Consider the following 21,527-nt stretch of genomic DNA (forward strand, 5'->3'; position numbering starts at 1 on the left):
AAACAAGTCTGCTGCTTCACAGCAGCATATGTAAATGGCTGAATTAAGGCTGCTGTACCTACCAGAAGTAATTCTAAATCTAACAAAAAAAAAAAAAAAAAGAAACCCCACTAATGGAACCCATCATGTGTAAAATCAAAAACAGCAACTCTCATAAAGATGAGCTGTCTGATTCAGCTAAACAAGAAAGAGGTCTAATAAAGTTTAACAAGGCCAATTATGAGGTCAGGATAACTCCCAGGCTAAGGACAATCACAAGGCCTTCTTCAGTAATGTCAGGAATCTTAAAGGTAACACTCAGCAGTGTACAGAACAAGCTGTAAATGGCACAACCTTCACTGACCAGGGTGACATAGCAAATCTGTTGGCTGATAAATTTAGCTCAGTCTTCACTCACCACTCCCGTCCCACTAACCCCTGTTATATCCCTTCTACAATACCCCCCCCCCAAAAAAAAAAATATCAACTGGGAGCAAGGCCTGATGGTGCTAATTAAGGACAAAATCACTGCTTCTTTGGGCCCTGATAATATCCCCAGCTGCCTGTTAAATAGCCTATAACATGACCTAGCGGGACTTAAAGCACTTTCCAACTATAGCCTCAAAACAGGTTAAATGGCAGCTGAATGGAGGTCCACAATGGTCACCCTCTTCATAAGGATGGACCATTAATTGACCTTGGAAACTACAGACCCATCAATCTGTTGTTTTCAAGTCTAACATGCAAAGCCATGAAATAAATTATCATGGAAATGATCAGCAAGAACATTGGCAACCTATAGACCCATCCCAGTTTGCCTTTATTAAGAGAAGGTCTTGCCTACTCAGACTGGTAGACTTCTTCAAGAGGGCTGTCAAGGCTATGGATGATGGGAAAATGGTGTAAACCACCTATCGTGGCCTGGTTCAAAGATATGCATTTGGAGCATTTCTCCCTGGGCCTCCGCTGAAAATTTGCTCGTACCAAGTCGGTCTTTCCCGGTAAACAAATGTTAAAATAAAAAAAAATAAATAAATTCATTGCAATGCCCTTATTGACAAACTCTCAGAAATAGGCATAAATACCTAAGGAACTTACTGGACTGTTGGCTGGCTCACAGATAGCACCCAAAAAGTCAGAATCAGTGAGACCTCCTCCTCCAGAAGATCAGTCACTAGTGAAGAATCCCAGGGCTCCGTATTGGGCCCACTCCTGTTTGACATATACTTCTTCTAAGTCAAGGCTAATGTCAAAGGCCACTAGCTCACCAAGTCAACAGATGATGGTAAATTGGAAGCTGACATAGATTTGCCCCATGGCACTGGCATCCTACAAGAGGGTCTAACACAAAACAATGACTGCTGCCAAAACCACAGACAAAAACTCAACACAAAGAAATGTATTATAGTCACCTTTAGGAAGTGGTACACCTAAGCTAATTACTCCATCTGTAAAACACCTGTAAGAGTTGACATGGTAGTTTGGGCTCTGGGAACATATAAAGACACTAATCTGGCTTTTGACCAACAATTAGCCAAGACAGGAAGAAAATCATTATATGTCACCCAGCTCATAAGCAAGTGTATGGCATCCAGGTCCAAGAAAGTTATAGTACCACTCTATTCAGCCCGTATCAGACCCATCATTCAGTATAAATCCCCCTTTGGCATGTATCTAGTCAGGCACTTGCAAGAGTTGGAATGCCCTCAAAAGTTTCTTACCAGGAGAATCCAGGGTATGAATATCCTGTCCGATACAGATTGCCTTAAAGTCGTATCTCTGTACTCAGTCTTTTGCAGATTACTGAGAGACAGTCTATGCCTGGCATATAAGGCAACCTCAGATCCAGTTGTGATGGATCTGTTGCACATCCGCAAAGGAAACAGAACCAGAAACACTAACTCCAATGACCTGAACTTTGCCTATGACATAAATGGAACATGCTGGAGAGATCGATGTGTCCTCAAAAGATTCCTGCACTATGGAATAAGCTGTGCATTCGTGTGAAGCAGAGTTCATCCCTGACCCTAGTCAAACAAAATCTTGATAATTGGATGTGAAAAATCACAGTTTCCCCTTGCTCTGCTCCCCATGTCTCTGACAGACAGAGGTTTACAGTAAGTAAATTAATCCCAAACTAACATACCCACCACGTAACCCTTAACTATCTCCCTACTAATATACCCCACCATGGTACTCTGGGACAGAACTGGGTTGGGTTGCATGGGTGGGCTTGTAAAGACCCGGTGGTCATTAGCCTAGTATGAACGTATGGGCAACAAAAATAGAGCCCATGGTATTGGCATGGCTAAACGTACTACCATTATTATGCAAGTGTTGGATTTTTTTTCTCTTCACACAAACCATAGTTAATCTAGGCTAGGATTCTGTTTGGGACATTTTGAACTGTGCAAGAAGCAGGTAACAAGACCTCTCCATCTGCAACAGTAGCCATACTGAAAGTCAGTATAACTGTAATATACTCCCACCCCATTTAATTTAGCTGCACCCATTCCTTTGCTGCAGCCCCTCTTGCTTAGTTTCAGCTTCCCCTGCTTACGACCATTGATAAATAAACTGAAACATATTCCTAGTTTCTTTGATGAATACTAGGTTAACCGACCATGGGGATCATATTAAACCTGGCAGATTATACCATTAGTTTAAGTTGCCGTTACCAATTCCAAGGACTATAATTATGTACTACACACAGGATAGGGTTAGTTCTGGTTAAGATAGTGATTACTTTGTGGGTAATACCATTGAGTATTTATAGGGACCATATTGTTGGAAAAAACATTTAGGCACTTCCTCTGTCCATGAGTAGTACAGGGACAGTCCTGGAGTAAATTTATTCATTCTCATCCATTGATCCAGGTTAAGATTGAATAGGACCAAGGATGAGTGTTGCTTTATGTGGATGGAGAGTCTGTTACAGAGTAGTGGTAACCTCTGAGAGATATATCTCTCTCTCCAAAACAATTCTCTTTAAGCTATGGAAGAGGTTCATGACCCTGGAACAAGTATTTGCGTTATTATTTAACTTGTGGATGTGCAGTAGGTCCATCAGTATAAGGTCAGAGGATGCCTTCTAAGCCAGATACAGGGCCCCTGATAGCATTGTGTAGGATACTGATTACACTGAGAGTACTTTGAGGGGTTCTGTGTAGGACATCATTTTTAGGCCCTGTTTTATGTTTGTGAGGAACCTGTGGACGTTCAGAATGTTCATCATTTTCATTGCTGTAGTAGCCTTTGGCTCTTTGGGTTGTATCCTGCTCAGGATACAACGCTGGGCCAGCTTCACAAACCCCAGGCTGTCTCCTACACCTTACCTCTGAGTCCTGATTGGACAACCAATTTGTGGAGGGAAGTGTAGATTACTTCAGAATGACTTCAGAACTTTCTTGCTGCCTCACTAAATAACAGCTGAGAAGTTGAACATGAACAGAAACTGGCTACAGGCTTCATGTCTGGCAAGTAGGTCCCCATAGGGTTTTTCTCTTGATATTAAGCTCACCTGTTGTTCAGGTGACACTTATATGGGATCTTTACTTTTTACTGGAAAAGTTAATTCTGTCTGTGTGTGAACCAACTATTCTAGATTAACTTTTTTCTCTTTCTATATTCTAAGAGTTTATTCTTTGTGTTCTTCATTTCAGCATTCTTTGAAGATGCTGTAATACATCTTTTGCTCACAGCAACCTCAAGACGTCATGTATTTATGCTAGTTCCAGTAACTGCTTCCAAAAAGAATGTTCAATTAGTAGTGAGGTTATTGCTGGCAGATATATAATTCACCCACATGTAAGGACAAGTCTTGAATTATAAAAGACATTTTAATATGTGGAGTTTCACTGACAGGCAACCTGGTGTTGCTTGTATCTGTGTATGATAGCTGTACTTGCAGTTTGCTCCCAAAATACATTGCTTCCATGCAGAGTGCTTCACTCTGCTGTCTCGCAACCTTCTGTCAGTTATAAATAGTTAGGGCCAAAGCCAGAAATAATTAGAGAGAAAGTTTGAAATGAAGGACACTTAAAATTTTGAAGAAAGTTGATAGTAGGTCTGTAGGCATTTTCTCATTAACAAGAAGCCTCTAATTATGAAGTCTGGAGTAGTGAACCCTCACCATTTGGTCACAAAATCACATTTTGTGAGGAGCTGAGCAAAATTTAGATGAAAAATAAGGGATGCCCCTGAAAATGTGAGACACTTGAATGGTATGGTTCTGAAACCATAGATAGTTAACCAGGTTAGACACTTGAATGGTATGGTACTGAAACCATAGATAGTTAACCAAGTGAGACACTTGAATGGTATGGTTCTGAAACCATAGATAGCTAACCAGGTCTATATTTCCCACCTCTATCTGCTTTAGTCAGGGATTATAAAATGTTTAAGGGGTTTTAATATTCATGTTCTGTCTTTAGCCAAGACAGCTTACCTCTGAGTTGTATGACTGAAGTTTCTTCTGAGGTGAAAAAGACTGAGGGATGAATGTAACTGTCCTTCCCCTGTATTGAGAGTTAACTTGTAGTGGAAGGTTATAAGCAGAAAATCTAATATGGTTTGCTAGCATTTGATAATACAGCAGGGTTTGCAGGCTATGGCCTAAAAACTAGAATCCTTTTAAACATGCTTTTTACAGTAAGTTTCTGTGTAGCACTTTCTTCTTGATTACTAATTTTACATAGCCTTTAGCAACATTGTTAGTCCAAAGTGTCGGGTTACTTTAGCGGTTTTTAATGCCAATATAAGCACATTATTATACCTTTATAATTTACAGTACAGCACCTTAGTGTACCAAATACAATCTAAGGCAGAACAGTTGGTATCCATCAAATATGTACAATGGAAGTACCATAAATAAATACACATACTGGTATTTTTGCAATGTTTAACATTTTGTAAAATATATGTAATACATTTTTCTAATTACAGATCTCCTCTGGTTGTTTCAAATCTGGAACTATGTTGGATGTAGTTGACACGTGTTCTATGTTATATAGACTTCAGATGGAGGGTAAGAAAGAATTTGCTAGTATTTGTTTGTATTACTTTACGCAGTCATTCTGATTTTTTTCTGTACTGTATATATTTGTTGTTGACTTTGGATGAATGTGACATCCCCTGCTGTACAGTGATGTTTCTCACCTTTGGAACCTTTAGACTTTAGTGGTGCATGGTGGTAAAACATCAAAGAAACATGGAGTCTGACTGCAGGTAAGGGTTGCTTAGCCCACCTAATTTGTCCATGCCTATGTGGATAAGACACGGATCCTGCTTAAGCAGCTTCTTACTCCTCCCCACCCCAACGTTTTCTCATTAGAACTGCATTGCATTTAACCTAAGCATTCCTGAATTCTGACACAGGTTGGACTCTACAAACTTTCAAGAACATCTGTTTAAAACGTCTGTCACCATTTTTGTAAAAATATACTATCTTGTATTTCCCTTTGTCATTCATCTAGTAACGTCATAATGAGATGTCGAATTCATATGCATCTCTTTTTTCAAACATAGTACCCACTTTGTGGAGTCTGTTGATGTTTCTGTCTTCTCTCTCCTCTCTTGCCTTCCTTCCTTTGTGTCTGTACATATTTAGCACTTAGAATCTCTTTCTAAAAAGGATTAAGATGAAGGCCATACACTACTTTGGTGCCCTTCTCTGAACTGCTTCCCTCTTGTGTATGTGATGTTATCAGAACTTGTTGCAGTATTCTAGATGGGGTCCTACATTCTGTTTATAAAAAGGGTAACAGCTTCCTCTTTTCCTCCATCTGATGCCTCTCCCTATGGATCCTATCATTCCAATGGCCTTCCTTACAGTCTTGTCATATTGTACATTCAACATTAGGTCACTGCTACAGTAGTCTAACTTGATTGGTTTATATTCTGTCAAGGATATGATCATCAACCATCTTTCAAATCTGCAGGGCACCATCCGTGCACACTTAACTGCATGGGGCTTGAGGATAGCCACATAAAAGTGCAGTGCTTGGGGTGCCACAAGCTTCAGAGCTTTCCTGTTGCCAAAGCGTGCTCCCTCTGTAGGCTTTGTGAAACTGACGGTTGGCTATTCATCCTTCGAGGCTGGGCAAGTAAGTACCCTTCTGCGGAAAACCTTCCACATCATCATTTTTATGAAGATTTTTCTTTTAATATACATATATCATTATTATGGACTATCATGTCATGTAAAATAATTTTTCCTTGGGGAATACTTTCATGAAAAAGTGAGTAAAAATCTTTTTTGTGGTTACAAGAGCAGGATATTGCGGTTTTGGGGACTGTCCTGGAAAGTTTTACCCCAGAACATTACATTTTCCTTCAGGAGGTTTATAAAGTCAGCTAGGCTCTGTTTACCCACCTGAAATGTATCCTTGTTTGTTTCTTCCTCTGTCCACAAGAAGAAGAAAATTTCTCTGGAATCTTCAGCTGTCAGGCCTGCTTCCTCATGGTGGTGACTCTGCTGTGGCTAGACTTTGTTCCTCAACTGCTCATCATTCTCTCTTTGTCCCCAATGATGTAGCTTCTTGGGAAGCCGCTAAGAACCAGGAGTTATACATGGCCTCTCCATCTGGATCCTATCATTCCAATGGCATTCCTTACAGTCTTGTCATATTGTACATTCAACATTAGGTTTTCCTCACCAGGTAAGAGAGAACAACTGTTGTCAGTCTCAGAGGAAGGAGCACATGAAGTCTTACAACATAGCTGAGTTACGTTGCCTGTTTCTCAGGCTAGTGCATCTGCCATAGGTTGGTCTTATTCCAGAGGTTCTCCCAGGAAAAATAGCAAAAAGCTTCTCTTCTCCCACTATAGATTAGGGATGATTTGCTGGGTTTTGTTAAGGGAATACTTTCAGCCTTTAATGTTTTAAATCCTGCTTCTACACTGATCTCAAATAGAAAAATAAAAATAATTCTCTCTGTTTCTGAGCCTAACTGCTAGTCAGAAGACAGGGACTGAAAGGGGAGTATTTTTCTTCAGCAACTTCTCCTCAAGCTGAAGATTCTGATTTCTGAGAAAATGTTTCTTCAGAATTCCCTTCAGAAGAGTTATCTTTTTCCTAAACTGTAGCTAAAATTAAATGATTTGTTTCACCCTCCGGTTGGGAGGGTGGCCTAATGGTTAAGGTGTTTGCCTTATAAACACAAGGTGCAGAGTTTGAGTCTCACAAGGAATAATTGGCTAGGCTTAAAATGACTTGCAAGGGCAGTTAGCCTAGTACAAACCTATTTATTTATTTCAGTGGGAACAAAATGAAATCAATATTTCCCATTATTATGATTTGTTGCTACTGGATTTTCCTAAGCCTGCATGTATTTCTTTGTTTTATCAGCTTTAGAAGATATTTTCTTAACAGCTTGTAGTGTACCTGACAGTCAGTCTCCTGCTCCTATAAAGTTTTATGGATTATACAAAGTAGCTCAGGCACACATATATATTTTGTCAGTTCCAAAATTGATCCTGCACTTATTTCCTTATCAAAGCAGTCTACTGCTAAACATATTGTAAGTGCTAACCCCCATTCCTTCAGACAAGGTTGGGAAAGCTTTTGATAGATTTGGGGAGCAAGTTTATTCTTCTGCTACTTCAGCTTTAATAATCATGAACTGCCAGCCTCATGTTGTGTTAAAACAAATTCTGGCTTCTTCTGAGAACATGATAAAGGTAACTGTTAACTTTCTTTCTTCAGAGGCTAAAATTTCTTAAATGTGTTTGCTTCTCAAGTACAAAACACTGTTTAAAGTGCTGTCATGTTTCTGCTGATGCTGTATTCTTAGCTGCCACTACTGGTTCATTTATGAGAAGATTTGTTTATGTTCTTAAAACTTACCAGAAGATGGTAAAACTTAGATTTTAAATTCGACTCTTGACAAAGGTTTTCTGGTTGGCCCTTCCTGTTGTTGAGGTTCATAAAAGATTTGAAGAAAGAGGGAAATTCATTTAAGGAGTTACCCAAATCTTTCAATACTCCATTTCTAAGTTAAGTGAAACTTTCTTTCTAATTCAGAACCTATTTATCAGGAAGCAAAATAAGCAGTCTCAGCAAAGTTCAAACAAACATAATCGTAAAAAGCAATGAGAGGGGAGGCCCAAGGAATAAAGGGGAAGCATCCCAGAACCAAGCACAGTCCAAAAAGTCACAGTGACTACAAGCTTATTCAAGCTTCCCACCCTGACAATCCCTTAAATCTATCCCCTCAGTCTAGGTGTTCATCTTTCCCCGTGTCATCATGTAGTCTCAGACATTGGGGTTCAGAGAATCATGCAACAGGGGTACAGATAGCAGTGGAAGTCCCTTCCTACTTTTCAGAGGATTCCTTCTCATCCTCTAAACCAGAATTCCTTGTTTCCTCCAGATTTTGATCACTGTTGTCTAAGGAATAGGAATTAGTGCCATCAGTTCAGGTAGGCAAAGGTTTAGCATTCAAAGATCCTTCTGGTATCAGAGAAATTGGAACTCGGAGGGCAGTCTTGGACCTCTCCTTTTTCATTCTCTGTTTATTAAAGTCACAAAGTTCAAAATGCCATCCCCTCCAAATCTTGTTACCGTTTATACTTCCCTCACATACCAGTTTTCTAAAGAAATCAGACCTTTTTAAATGTTTTTTGTATCTGGCTTACATTATCAGTTCTCTGTCTAACCTTTGGTCTGTCTATTGCACCAAGTGCTTGTTTACTGCAGACTTCTCAACATTCACATCTTTCTATATTTGGATGATTGTGTTATATTTGCAGACTCTTTTTGCAAGTGTCAAGAAATAATTTACAGGAGTTTATAACCACAAACATGAATAAAAAGCTTAATAAACAACAGATTAAACTATTTATTTATTTTATTATTTATTTATTTTACATTTGTTAACCGGGCTAGTCTGGCTGGATACATGTCCATTTTCAGCAGAGGCCCGAGGAGAAAAGCTCCACTATCAGAATAAGACAATACAGTTTACGAAAACATTACTAAACTAACACTAACATAATGTAATGAGGCAAAATACAAATAAATATACAGTTTTCCTGGACTAGTCTGAGTAGATGACAAACAAAGTTCAGTTAAGGGGCTAAGGAGATAAGCTCCAGTATCTAAAATACAAAGTAAAGTTAAAAAAATATCATTAGTCAAGTTGAAAAATATCATTAGTCAGTAGTCATGATAACAAATTAGGTATTAGCAAAAAACAAGAAATCTGTTAATATAAAGTGTTAAAAGAGCAGGTTGGAAGTTTAACAGGTAATTATGTAGTTAAAGATAAGGAAAAGGCAGAAAATAAGGTAGACAGAAAGTGGGAAAAGTATTTTGGACAAACGTATTTCATATACAGAGGTTATTACACAAATAAATAAGCTTAAATCAAACAAAGCACCGGGTAATGATGGTATTATACCAGAGATATATAAAATCCTTTCTAAAAGTACATATTCATTAATACATAAGGTTTTTATTTTGGCCCAAACTGAGTTAATAACCTCCCCATCTTGGCAATATACATTTATTTCGCCAATTTTAAAACCTAATAAAGATCCAACTAGATGTTCTTCATATCGGCCCATCTCATTACTTAATGTTGATTATAAAATGTTTATGAGTATCTTTGCTGATAGATTGAAGACAATCATTCCCGGCATTATAGATATAGATCAGACAGGCTTCATTGTAAATAGAAATACTTTTGATAATATAAGAAGAACTTTAACATTAATAGACTTTGCAAATAGGAAAAAGAAAGATTTAACACTTATTAGTCTTGATATAAGTTCAGCATTTGATTCAGTAAGTTGGGACTATCTGTTTACCTTAATGAAGTGCACAAACTTCTCAGATGCATTTGTAAATCTAATTGAGCATTTATACACAGGAACGTTGTCTTATATTAAGGTAGGAACATATGTTTCACAAAAAATACCCATTCTTAAAGGTACAAAACAAGGATGTCCACTTTCTCCAGTATTATTCACTTTAGTAATGGAGCCTTGGGCTAATTTGATCAGAAACAGTACTGACATAGAGGGTTTTGAAATAGATAAAAATACAACATCCAAAATTCAACTTTTTGCAGATGATGTTCTAATTACATCAGCAGGATCTAATTCTTCTATGCAGTCTGTATTTGATAACATGATGAATTTTAAAAGTATTTCTGGTTTAATATTCAATGAAGAAAAAACTAAAATACTACCTATATATACACGAAAAAATATTCTCATTAGTGATTTTACTAAATATGTACCCAATTCAGGTCAGATAACTTATTTAGGTATAATACTATCTAAAGATATTAAATCTATTGTATATAATAATTATAATACCTGTTTTCTTAATATACAAAATCTTTTTAATACCTGGAATAATATGTTTTTTACTATGGAGGAGAGGCTTACAATTATTAAAATGATAATATTCCCCAAGATTTTATACCTAATACAATCAATAATACTTCCACCTACAAAAATAATTATCAAGAAACTGAATACACTAATATTAAATTTCCTATGGGCACCTAATAGACCTAGGATTGCATTAAAGAAACATACTAATAGCTGGTCTCAAGGGGGTATTTCTTTTCCAGACTTTAATTTATATACTATCTCTTCTATTGTAAAAGTTATTACTTTATTAATAGATCAGTCATATGTCACAAAATGGAAAGATTATTGGGAGCTAATTAGTATACACTTCATGAAAATCTCCTTAACACATAAAAATATGATTGTAAATAACTCCATGTTATGGTTACTAAAGGAATTTTGTACTTCACCTATTACACCTAAACATATGGTTTGTTACCCATTAAATATTATTATTAGTTATCGGAACTTTATATTCATGCACCCTAAGTATAGGGAATGGAATTTTATTGTATTCCCTATAATGTATACTCAGGGTATGCTTTTGTCATCTACTTCTGAAGGAACTCATTTAGCTATAGATAATGATCTAAAGTACTGGTATCAGTTGATATCTGATAATAAAGTTAAAAATCTAGATTTCTTAAAACAAGAATTTGATCTAAGAGAAACTTGCTGGTTAGAGGTTCAGACCTTTAGACAACATCTCATTAATAAAATAGATCTAATGTCTATAACAGTTAAAGAATCTATTCCAACACTGATTGATTACTTGATATTAAATTTACAACATAAAGTTTCTGATAAAGGTAAACTTTCATACATACATAAAATTATCAGACAAGAAACTTTTTACAGTGTAGATTCATACTGGAATTATTTCACTTCTATTAATGGGGACCCACCAAATCAACAAGATAAACAATATATATTGGAATCTGCTTATAGAACTACGTCTTCCATTGTCTGGAGACTTTATACATGGAAATTTTTACATAGATCTTTTTATACACCTTTGATGATGAATAAAATAAATAATAAAGATAATTTATGTAAGAGATGTAATGTAGAAATTATTGCTGACTGGGCTCATATGTTTTATGACTGTATAAAATTGAAAGAATACTGGAAGTCAGTTAATGAATTTTTGCAGGCTCTTTTTACAGATAATTTCATTATTTCTAAATCTCTTATATTATTCAACACACCTGTACCTCAAAGTGTTAAAAAGGTTAAGCTTCCTTGTTATGGTGTATTCTAGCAGTGGCTAGGAAAATAATAACTAGAAATTGGATTTCAGATACACCTCCTTCGTTCAATGAATTTAAAAATGTTATGAATATAGTGTGCCATATGGAATTAAACACAATTAGGACAAGAACAAATAGAAAAACATCTTATTATATTGTATGGGATAATTTACAAAATTTGTTAAAAAAATTTTAATTTCAATAGCATGGTATTTTAGTTTAATTAATTGATCTGATTGTAGTGGATGTCTTTGTAAATACTTTAGTTGTTTTGTTGAATATTATAATAATACCTATTTTTAATTACTTGTATAAAATTGTTATGATATTTCTCTTATATGTTAAAACAATAAACCTGTTTTGAAAAAAAAAAAGAAATAATTTACAGAAATTATCTCTCATCTTTCATCCCGTCCCATAGAATAGTTTTTCCGGTATGACTTCTGTATACTTCCATAGGAAGGGCTTCCCTTCCTCTCAACAAAGTAAAACTGTACAAAGAAAACTTCCTGAACTTTTTCTTCCTGTCTCTGACATCTGCTAGGGAGTTTCTCAGGATTCTGGGTTTCATGGCCTCTATGACCATTATGATTCCACTGGCCAGACTTTACATGAGAAAAACCTCAGGTTAGTGTGGTCTTGGCATCAACATCTTCTATTTTTTCAGTTTCAAGTGCTGGCATTTGTAACAAAGGGAATTACTGTGGTGGATGGACTAATTTTGTCTCAGCTCAGGTCTTCCCTCTTTCCTTCTTCTCATTTTGTCACAACAGATGCTTCAGAAATTGCTTGGGGGACTGTAGCGAAAGGAGTGAAAGGGCAAGGTCTGTGGAGAACTCAGGTCGGACAAAGGCACATAAATGCCAAAGAGACATTGGCAGTAATCACTGCTCTAAAAGCCTTAAATCATCTCTGGTCTGAGGGACCTATGCAAATTGTCACAGATAACGCCACACTGATGTGATATATAAACAAGGGGGTCCCATATCTTATCCCCTTTGCTGACATGCCGTGATTGCCTGAGAGTCGGCAACTCAGCTCAGTCTGTTGCTACAGGCTTCTTACATTCTGTCAGAATAAAACATTGTAGTGGACAAGCTGAGCAGGACCAGGAAATTCCATCATGAATGGAAACTGCACCCAGAAGTCATCCAGGAATTGTTCAGCAATGGAGAACACCTCAAACAGATCTGTTTGCTTCCCTTCAAAGAAGACCGTTAAAGAAATTCTGCTCCAGGATCACTTGCAAACAGGCCTGGATGACAAAAGCTTTCTTATTCTCTTTTTTTCTGCTTGATTTCTTTCTAACTACAGAATATCTGTCTAAATACTTCATCCTTAAATTTTCAGGTTCTGCATATTAGTTTCCCCTCAAGTGTTTGGCAGTGCTCTGTACAGACTCAGACACTTTGAGTGACATTTTTCCTGTAAAAAGAATATATAAGAAAACCGCTCCAGTACTTATTAATAATGACCATCCTTCCTGGCTTGTCTAAAGGTCAGTTCCCTGTACTTTCTCTTATTAACCTGGTGAACTTGCACATTCTGAGGCAGTGAAGCAACTGCCTCATGTACACAGACAACCCTCTCCTCTTACCTCCCAACACTCAGACTTGTGAGAGATGCACTTATATATCCAAATTAGAAGCCATGCACTGTCAAGCCAAGATCGGAAAACCTGGTCAGCAGGAGAAGGTCAACACCTGCACCACACCACATGCAACACATAGCCCTCCAGAACACCCACCATGACAGCTGTCGCATAAAAACACAAACCCACCTTCGCAGAGGCTCTCAATAGAAATCTACCCAAACAGCAGAGACCACCAAGGCAGAAATGCACTCTACCACCACAACACAGCACAAACCACAAGACACATAGCTCACCTATACGGTGTGCCCCTCAACCTAAGCCCCTAAGGCAAAACAGCTTACCCAATACACTAATCATAGGTGACTCAATAGTGAGGCACACTGATGTCCCACTCACTAGGTTGAATAAGGAGAAGGTAACAGTCAGCTGTCTATCAGGTGCCAGAATCTAGCACATAACACATGTGCTCAGGTCACTCCACAACAAGTACAAGTATGACTCTGCCACTGTCCATGTGGGTGTGAATGACCTGAGATGCACCTCCCTGAATTACATGAAGGGAGACATGGAGGAGCTCTCAGATTATGTGGCTCAGGCAGGTATGACTCTATCCCTGAGCAGCATCCTACTATCGCCCAGAATGATACCGCAGTACAAGCAGAAAATGACTGACTTCAACAATTGGCTATGTTTCTGGTGTCATTCTAAGGGGATCCAGTATCTGTCTGCTTTGGATGACATGAATGACAGACCTTGATGCTTTGCCAGAGATGGCCTGCAACTGTCACCCCTGGGTTTCTGGATAGTGGCTAAAGCTGTTGCCACCCCTATATTGCCTTTTTTAGGCAATGTTCCAAAGACCAAATTACCACTGTAACAGCTATAAATAAATGCAATCTGAGGGTCATGCTGCTCAATGCTAGAAGTCTAAATCTCAAGATGCACTTGCTTAAAGCACTCCTCAAAATGGAGAACATCAACATTTGTGCTGTTAACGGAGACCTGGTTTAAAGCAGCAGAAAGCACCCACGGAGACCTGGTTTAAAGCAGCAGAAAGCACCCATGCGCCACCAGACTATAACTCATTCCACAACTTTTGGCCCCAGAACATGGACTGAAGCTCCAAAGGCAGTGGTGTCTCTATATTCGTAAAGGATATACATACCTCCAGACTACTAGCCCAACATAATGCATCTGAGATACTTCAGGTGCAACTAACATTGGGTAAGACAGCGATTCAGGTCGTAGCCTGCTATAGGTCCCTAACTATGTCCCAAGACTCTCATTCCATGTTCCTAAGCACCCTGGAAACTATTAGGGTCCATCCCAACACTCTCATACTAGGTGATTTCAACTAACCCTCCATCAACTAGGAAAACTACTCATGCACCAATACACTGGCCCAATGCTCCCTGGAATTCATCAGTTCCAATGCCCTGGACCAGCTCATTCTTACCCCCACTAGAGGAAGCAACATTCTTGACCTGGTTATTACTAACATGGGCAACTGTAGCGCTATACCAATACTCAATTCATCCCTGGTTAGATCCGACTACAAACTAATCACCATGGAAATTCACATCTCACCCACACCCCCCGCAAAGGTAACTACCATGAAAAACTTCTCCAAAGCTGACTTTGGGCTCCTAAAAACAGAGGTGTCCAACTTCACGGCACCCATGTCAATGGAAAATAGATGCATGACTGCCGAATCATACATCAGTGCACTTCACGAACACGTACATAAATGTGTGGAACTAGCCATACCCAACAAAACCAAGAAGCTCTCCTCCAAAAAAAGTAAGCCAATCCGGTGGTCCCCTGCCTTTAATAAACTCTACAACAGAAGGAAGAAACTGTTGCAGAAAAAGGTGAAGTCCCAAGCTGGAAAACCCCCCTTATTAGCCTCAACAAAAAGTTGAGATCCCTCATCAAAACCTCTAAAGCCAGCTATGAAGGCAGAATTGTAGCAGACACTAAAATCAACCACAAAGCCATCTATAGTTATATCAAAAATCTCCTTGGCAATACCCAAGTTTGCTCTGAGTTACTACACATTGATACCTCCTATACTGAGTCAACAGATATTGCCAACATAGTGACTGATAGATTCAGTGCCACAGCTTCCATGGGACCCGACATTATCCCTAGATGGGTTCTAAATGAACTACAAAGTGAATTGGCACAACATCTGTGTGCCCTGTTCAATCCCAGCTTCACCTCAGGCTTTGTCCCTACTGAATGCCGCACTGCTACAGTCATCCCTCTCCATAAAGGGGGAGCGACTACAGACCCTGGGAATTATCACCCCATTAGCCTGACGAGTCTAATATGTAAGGCTATGGAGCGCATCATCATGGACATAATTAACAAGGATATAGGGAATCTCCAAACTCTAGATCCCATGCAATTTGGTTTTGTGAAAGGTAGATCATGCCTGCTCAACCTGGTTGACTTCTTTGAGTCAGTCACCAGAGCTGTGGATGAGGGCAAGGCAATTCATGCAGCCTACCTCGATCTGACCAAAGTCTTTGATACCATTCCCCACTCAAGAATTATTGATAAACTCACCAAAGTAGGCATCAACCCCTATATCACTAGGTGGGTTGCAAATTGTCTCACAGATAGAACCCACAGTGTGAAAGTAGCGGACTCCAAGTCAGACTGCTGACCAGTCACGAGTGGAGCCCCACAGGGATTTGTCCTGGGTCCTCTCCTGTTTGGCATCTACTTCTCAGAAGTCCAGGCCAACACGGAGGGACTCTGACTGACCAAGTTCACAGACAACTGCAAGCTGGGAGTCATTATTAACTCCCAAAGAATGTACACATCCTACAGAAAGGCCTCAGTGAGACCAATGACTGGTGTCAAAACCATGGCCTTAAGCTTAATGCCAAAAAAAATGCGTTGTCATCCACTTTGGGAAAAACTCAGTTTCCACTAATTACCACATTGATGGGAGCCCACTGAACACTGAAGGCATTATAGGAGATCTGGGAACACAGGTTGACAGTGACCTCTCCTTCGACCACCACATTGCCACTGTGATCAGAAAGTCCTTCTATGTGGCGCATCTCATTACCAAGGGTTTTGCATCCAGGAAGAAAGAGGTCATCATCTCTCTCAACTCTTCCCTCATTAGGTCAGTCATCAAGTATAGTACCCCATTTAGCATGTACCTCACTAGACATATGCAGCAGCTGGAAAGGCCACAAAAGTACCTCATGAAGGGGATACTAGGCCATAAACACATGTCCTACATGGGCAGACTCAAAAAAACTCCAGCTATTCTCTGTCTCATATAGTCTACGAAGAGGCAATCTCTGCTTGACTTACAAAGCCATGTCTTACCCAGCTGTGTTAGAAATGCTACATCTAAAGAAATCCCAATCCTTCCACACCACATGCTCCAGAGACCTCAACCTCATTATCACAATCAACAGAACATGCTGGAGGGACAGGTTCATAACCCAGAGACTGGCCATGCCCTGGAATAGACTGCCCATACATGTCAAGCAGAGCACTTCACTGGCCGTCTTCAAGAGAAATCTTGATGAGTGGATGGGAAATAGAAAGTTCACCCCAGGGATCACTCCAGTGGCTCTACTTGATAGAGGCACTGGGAACTAATGTCGGGTGACACAATGCCAGGGCACTTCTATGGCTAGGCTTGTAAAGGCTCCAGGGAGATAAGCCTAGTACACACCTATGAACCTATGGACAGGAATGTTCTTCTTTGTTTTTCCATCCATTCTTCTAATATTCAGGGTTTTTCTATATATCCAGAAAGGACTCCCAAAAACTAGTCCTGGTGACTCTCTTTTGTTCTAGGCAACAGTGGTTCTCCCTTCTTTTGAAAATGGCCAAGGGCAATTACCATAGGTTTCCTTACGTAATGGATTTACTCACACAAGACAGAGAGTGTTTGATGCACCCCAGCCTGAAAACACTTAATTTGACTGCCTAGGTAATAGAGTTTTTATACCCTTCAAGCACTCTCTTTTTTGTTTTTCTGAGGAAGTGCAAGAGGCACTAAAGGAGGCTAAAAAAAGCCATTACTGGTAGCTCTACACTCCCTTCCCCCCTTGTTCTGTTTTAGGTGTTTTTCCAAAGTGTGGTTTTATATACTCCTTTGTATATATTTGCATATGTTTATGTGCTTAAGTTTTTCCTAGCAGTTGCCTTTTAAGGCTGTAGCCTCCCTTCTTAAGATAAGAAAGCTCTGAAGCTTTTGGCACCCTAACCATTGCTTTTATATGCCTTTCCTTGAGCGCTACAGAATTTAGGGCTTGTGAAAAATGCCTTGAAGCTTTGAAAGCTGACCAGTAACTCATAGAGTTTAGGCTACTGCAACAGTAATCTATCATAACATCTACTGCTGTGGTGAGTTTATATTGCAAGTCTTTAAAATCATTTGAGATAATTAACCCACATTTCTTTGTACTCTTAATGCTGCAGCTGTTTCCCTCCAGTCATTGTTTCTTTAGGTTATTGCTTCCCAGATGCATTACTTTGCAGAGGCTTGCGCTTATATAGTCTGACATATATTGACCATTCCTTTGATCTTGCAAAGTATGTGTTTATCATTACTACTCCTTCCTTAATCAAGTTGCATATGTGTATGTGTTATCAGGAATAAAGCATACTTTTCCTGACAGACCTCTTTTGTATTGTCACATAGAATGATATAAGGACTAGCCATGCAGCATTCTGTTTAGGCACGCTGTTATTCTCAATTTAAAAAGTGCATATTTGTTGCTAAAACTTCTGCTTTTGTAATAATGTTCATTACCTGCAGCTTTGAAGTCCACCTGTGTGGGGAGTCCTAATGCCAAAAATAAGTAAAATCAACTGTATTCTTAATAGATCAAGCTTGCACTTAGACAACACTGAATTGCTCACTGTGATTTGCTACACGTCAGGAAAAGGAGCTTGTATGCAAGCTATGGAGGACCCTAGAGTTGAACAAATTATGACTGAACTGCAGAGTATTAATTTCACCTTTGTTGAATTGTATTGTTCTCTTTGATGAAGGACCATTATATGGACTTGGAGTTTTAGATGTATTTTACTTGATTTGTTTACTTAACAGTATTTAAGCTTGAGTGTAATGGTTAATGCATGTGTCAGAATTTATTTTTATTATTTTTTATTCACATTTCTGTACTGGGAAAGTCCAAATGGGTCACAAGAGCCAATTTTCAGCTAAGACCTAGGAATAAAAGCTCCAATAAATTAATTTATAGTATATTAGACACTGAATGATAGCAAGACAATAAGCTGTACTTGTGTGAGTTAAAAATGAAGAATGACTGAAATGATAAGAACTTTCATGTAGTTACTTCTTATTCTTAGTCGATATCCTTTAACTATCTCATTTAAGTTAGAGTATCATAATGCTGATTACATGAATGAGCTCATCAAAAAGAGTTTAGAAGTCTTTATAACAAAAACCAAAATGTATTAGTGGGAAGGTGAATGATGTGTCTGAGAAGCATGTGGCAGTGTAGCCCATACATAAAATTCTGTTACTAGGGTAGAAACACCATCAGTTTCCCCAGATGTTGTCACTTTTGTATGACAGTTAATGCATGCATTTAAGTTTATGTTAAACTTTGGTATTATCCTACTAATTATTGGAAAGTGTATTACAACAGACAGCTTGGTAGCAGAATTAACCAGCGTGCTTAATAATGTCATTATTGGCTGTCTGGAAGGATGAGCAGTAAAGCATAACTACTAAAGATTTCAAGAACTTTAAGGACCCAGATGGTATTTTTTCTCTTTCTGTATAGTTTATGAGGAGAGTAATGGATTGGCTGCTATGCACCAACACCCTACAGGGATTGAACTACCAAATCTATTGGACTTGGAAGCAAGAAGTGTATGGCTTTTGTGATTATTGCAAAGCCGCAAAATGTGCTGACAGCTACAGTGGAGATGGCATTTATTTTTCTTTATCTTTTGGCAGATTTTGCTTATACCTATACCTGCAACAGTTCATAAGTAGATATATTACTGAACTTCACTATATTTGAAAGCCGTGTTTTGTTAAAGTTTGATGAATGAAAGCAACAGATAAAGTTCATCTGGAGATGATTTATGTATTTGATAAATGTTACTGCTTCATGATGCTGCTGTTGCAGTTGCCTAAAACTAATCCTAGCATTTGCTTTTTGGAGGCAACTTGCCTCCTACTTGAGAGCCCAGTAAGTACTGTTTTAAAGACTGTTTTTATACATGTTTTCAGTAGACAATTAGTTCCTCAGTTATTTTTTTGAGTTGTGGTTAGCTTTATGGTTTAAATTAGGATATTTGTAAATGTTTAGATCTGAAGTAGTTTACTTCATTTGATCTTCAACCTGTGGGTATCGGATCTGTATCGGATCCAAGCCGGCAACTTCACAAGCATCTGCTTCGAGCTCCAAGCTCCTCCCCTACTCATAATACACCACCACTACTTCCAACCCCCAGATCAAGTTGTGAGTAGGACTTTTTCAAAAGTTATTAATGTTTTTGTGTGTGTGCTGGTAGCATAGGTTTCCTCCCTCCCTCCCTCCCCTTCGCTGGTGCATCGAGTGTAGGTATTGTTGTCTTAGTTGTAAGTAGTTTTAGGTAGTTTGTAGTAGTTAGACCCCCCCCCCCCCAGCCTTCTGTGTGCTTGTCTGAGTGTGTGGTGAGTGGAGTGTGTTGTCTCAAACGTTTTTCTTTTTTAGTGAAGTATGGCTGATCTTCCTAAACAGGTTTTTAAAAGATGCACTGAGTGTGGCCACAAATTGTCACCTGCTGATGGCCACACTCTTTGTGTGCTTTGTTTGGTTGCAGCCCATTTATCTACTGACTGCAATATTTAAACAGATTTTAACCTGTGCGCCCTTAAGGATCATAGGGCAAAACTAGTTATGAAGGGCCTGCACCCTTCTACGGAGGCTGACGCCTCCTCTTCTTCTTTGGTCATAGCTGCGGCTGTGACCACCTCTCCTTCTACTCCTGTCCTTGCTTCTCCTCCCTCCCAGGCAGAGACTCATCCTCCTGCTTCTAAGCCTGTGGAAGCGGAGCGTACGAAAAGGCAGAGAGAAGGAAAGAGAACATAGATCTGACAAGAGAAAGAGGTCCCCAGACCTTTTGGCTCCGACCGGGCCTCTAGCCAAAATTCAGCCTAAGCAGCATGACTCCCCTTGGCTCCGATCTCCTAGATTTTCTCCAGTGCCGGAGAAGCTCAGACCACCCTCTAGAGTCTTGGTTCTTTGACCCACCAGGTCAGAGACAGTGGCTTTGTCATGGTCTACCTGCAGTCTCTCTGAGGCTGACATGGATAAAATGATGCAGAGATTTATTTGCACACAAAGTCAGATGGGAGTCTTGCCGGCCCCCTCTCCTTCTGGAGGGGGGAGCTCACTTCCCTTCTTTACAGCTATATCCCCTTCTCTGATCTGACACCTGGTTTCGGAGTACATGGATCCGAGAGTTCCCCTAGTCAGGGGGTCAGCGCCGACAGTACCTGTTTCCTCTGTCAGCTGCCTGGAACATGTTGGATCTGACTAGTTCTGATCCAAGTGGCTCTCGGAGCCGGAGCCTGGGTGTCGGATCCAAGGGGGTGGAGCTGTTTCCTTTGGCTCCAACCTTGTCGGGTCACAGCCCCCTCCTCGGAGCTCCGTCTACTTTGGGACCGGCTCCAATTCCTTCGTTGGATCTGGGGAGAGGGTAGAGCAGTTCCTTTAATGGTGTCCCAGGAAGCTCGCTCTCCCCTGACATTCACTGTTGTGGAAAGGGTTCTCTCCAATGGATCGAGGCCCCTGACTATATCTTCGGACTCCGCCCCGACTCCTTCTGCTTTGTGTGTGAATCCCATCATTTTACCACAGGGACAGTCCATGCGCAAGGAGCCCCAGGTGGTTCCCCTTGAGGAACAACAAGTGGTTTGCGAGCTTCCTCTGGAAAGCCCCACCGGAGAGGTTCCTTGCAAGCATACGTGCAAGAAGAGGCACGTGGACTCCTCCCCGGAGTCCCTCACTGAGAACACTGATTTGGATGATGGGGAAGGTTCCTCCAGATCATCTCTCGAGGATATCTCCTTCGGAGACATCATCGAAATCTTGCGCCAGTGGGGAGGTTGGTTTGCCCCAAAACCTTCCTCAGATGAATCTGTGTTCCTGGAGGCTTTCGGCATGAGCCCATCTGCTTCCTGGGTGTCCCCTCCCATGGATCCATTAGTGGACTTAGTCACCTCAAGGGCTTGGAAGGAACCGGACACTGTGGAACCAATCCCTAAACACCCAAACAAAATATTGAGCCCCCCTGCAGACAGACTGGCTTGGAATAAAGGGTCCCCTGTAGACGCT

At 39.7% G+C, this 21,527-nt stretch overlaps 1 protein-coding gene across 3 annotated transcripts in view; it reads left to right on the forward strand.

Moving 5' to 3' along the window:
* Positions 1-21,527, forward strand: part of TTC38 (tetratricopeptide repeat domain 38) — a 1,219,387-nt gene that overhangs the window by 923,796 nt on the left and 274,064 nt on the right. For all 3 annotated transcript variants that reach the window (XM_044088097.1, XM_044088098.1, XM_044088099.1), the window contains exon 10: positions 4,924-5,005. In XM_044088097.1, the coding sequence (XP_043944032.1) occupies positions 4,924-5,005 (82 nt within the window). The remainder of the gene's footprint in view (positions 1-4,923; positions 5,006-21,527) is intronic.

Source organism: Protopterus annectens, chromosome 11.part0 (assembly GCF_019279795.1).
Source record: "Protopterus annectens isolate FY-2018-M chromosome 11.part0, PAN1.0, whole genome shotgun sequence".
Taxonomy (NCBI): domain Eukaryota; kingdom Metazoa; phylum Chordata; order Ceratodontiformes; family Protopteridae; genus Protopterus; species Protopterus annectens.